At 46.2% G+C, this 1,516-nt stretch overlaps 1 protein-coding gene across 1 annotated transcript in view; it reads left to right on the top strand.

Moving 5' to 3' along the window:
* The first annotated feature begins 537 nt into the window (after positions 1–537).
* The window catches only part of PGM2 (phosphoglucomutase 2), a 65,184-nt gene continuing 64,205 nt past the window's right edge, over positions 538–1,516 (top strand). The window contains exon 1 of the mRNA XM_010852421.1: positions 538–547. Within this exon, the coding sequence (XP_010850723.1) occupies positions 538–547 (10 nt within the window). The remainder of the gene's footprint in view (positions 548–1,516) is intronic.

Raw genomic sequence — 1,516 nt, forward strand, 5'->3', positions numbered from 1 at the left:
TGAATTCCAAACATTTAGTTCTCACCATAAATGTTGCATCAAGTCAGGATCCTATCAGGAGAACAAAAACACTTTAGGTCTTTCAAACAGTGAAAATTTAATACAATGAATTTATAAAAGGACTTGAGAGGCAAAAAAGGGGTAGTGAGACTGCCCAGAATTTAGATAGGGAAGTCAAAATCACCCCTAAGACAAGGATGTCAATAGGAAGAGACAGTGTCAGAGCACTGAAGCTAGGGCTTTCCAGTGCAAGATGCCCAAGATGAGTGAAAGTCACTCAGTCATGTCCAGCTCTGTACAGTCCACGGAATTCTCTAGGCCAGAATACTGGAGTGGGTAGCCTTTCCTTTCTCCAGGGGATCTTCCCAACCCAGGGATCAAACCCAGGTCTCCCCCATTGCAGGCGGATTCTTTACCAGCTAAGCTACCAGGGAGGCCAAGATGCCCAGAGGAGAGGGACTAATGGGCAGGAGGGAGATATGTAATTGCCCTTGGAGACTCCACCAGGGACAGAGAGAGACTGAGAGAGAGAGAGACATGGAAGAAGGTAAGGAGGGAGAAAAAGAAGGAAGAAGAAAGGATACCCAGACACAGAGAAAATGCTCTGGCTTCTCTCCTCTTTGTCTCAAACCTTTTCTTGCCTCCCTTTTAGCTGACTGGTCAAGAAACCAGTCAACAAGGGAGCCTGAGAAAAATAGACCCCTATGAGACAGAGCAGATCAGGAAGACAGCAGAGAATGAATCTAACAGCAAATAGGCAAATGATCAGCAATAATTTCTCACTCTAGCTTGCTTGGTGGCTCAGATAGTAAAGAATCTGCCTGCAATGCAGGAGACCTGTGTTCGATTCCTGGGTCGGGAAGATCTCCTGGAGAAGGGAATGACAACCCACTCCAATATTCTTGTCTGGTGAGTTCCATGGACCTCTCCTGGCGGGCTACAGTCCATGGCATCACAAAGAGTCAGACATGACCGAGCATCTAGCCCTTCAGGGCTTCCCAGGTGGTGCTAGTGGTAAAGAATTAACCTGCCAATGCAGGAGACATGAGAGGCACAGGTTTGATCCCTCGGTTGGGAAGATTCCCTGGAGGAGGGCTTAGCAACTCACTCCAGTATTCTTACCTGGAGAATCCCATGGTCAGAGGAGCCTGGCTGGCTACAGTCCATAGGGTTTCAAAGAGCTGGACACAACTGAAGCAGCTTGGCACAGCACACAACGTCCAGTTTACTCTTTAAATCTAATAGCAGGGACTTCCCGTGTGGTCCAGTAGTTAAGACTCTGTACTCCCAATGCAAGGGCCCGCTGTTCGATCTCCAGTCAGGGAACTAGATCCTGAATGCTGCAACTAAAGAGCCAGCACAGTCAAATAAATTTTTTTGAAAAAGTGAATAGATGTACTAAAATTGTTAAGCTATATCTATATAAATGAGGCAATATGAAGAACCTGTTAAAGCAAACTGCCAATACTTACGGGTTTTCTTAGTCCTAATGGCTCTGTTGTGTCATACCTCAAAG

Source organism: Bison bison, unplaced genomic scaffold, assembly GCF_000754665.1.
Source record: "Bison bison bison isolate TAMUID 2011002044 unplaced genomic scaffold, Bison_UMD1.0 scf7180017864310, whole genome shotgun sequence".
In the NCBI taxonomy this organism is placed as follows: Eukaryota; Metazoa; Chordata; class Mammalia; order Artiodactyla; family Bovidae; genus Bison; species Bison bison.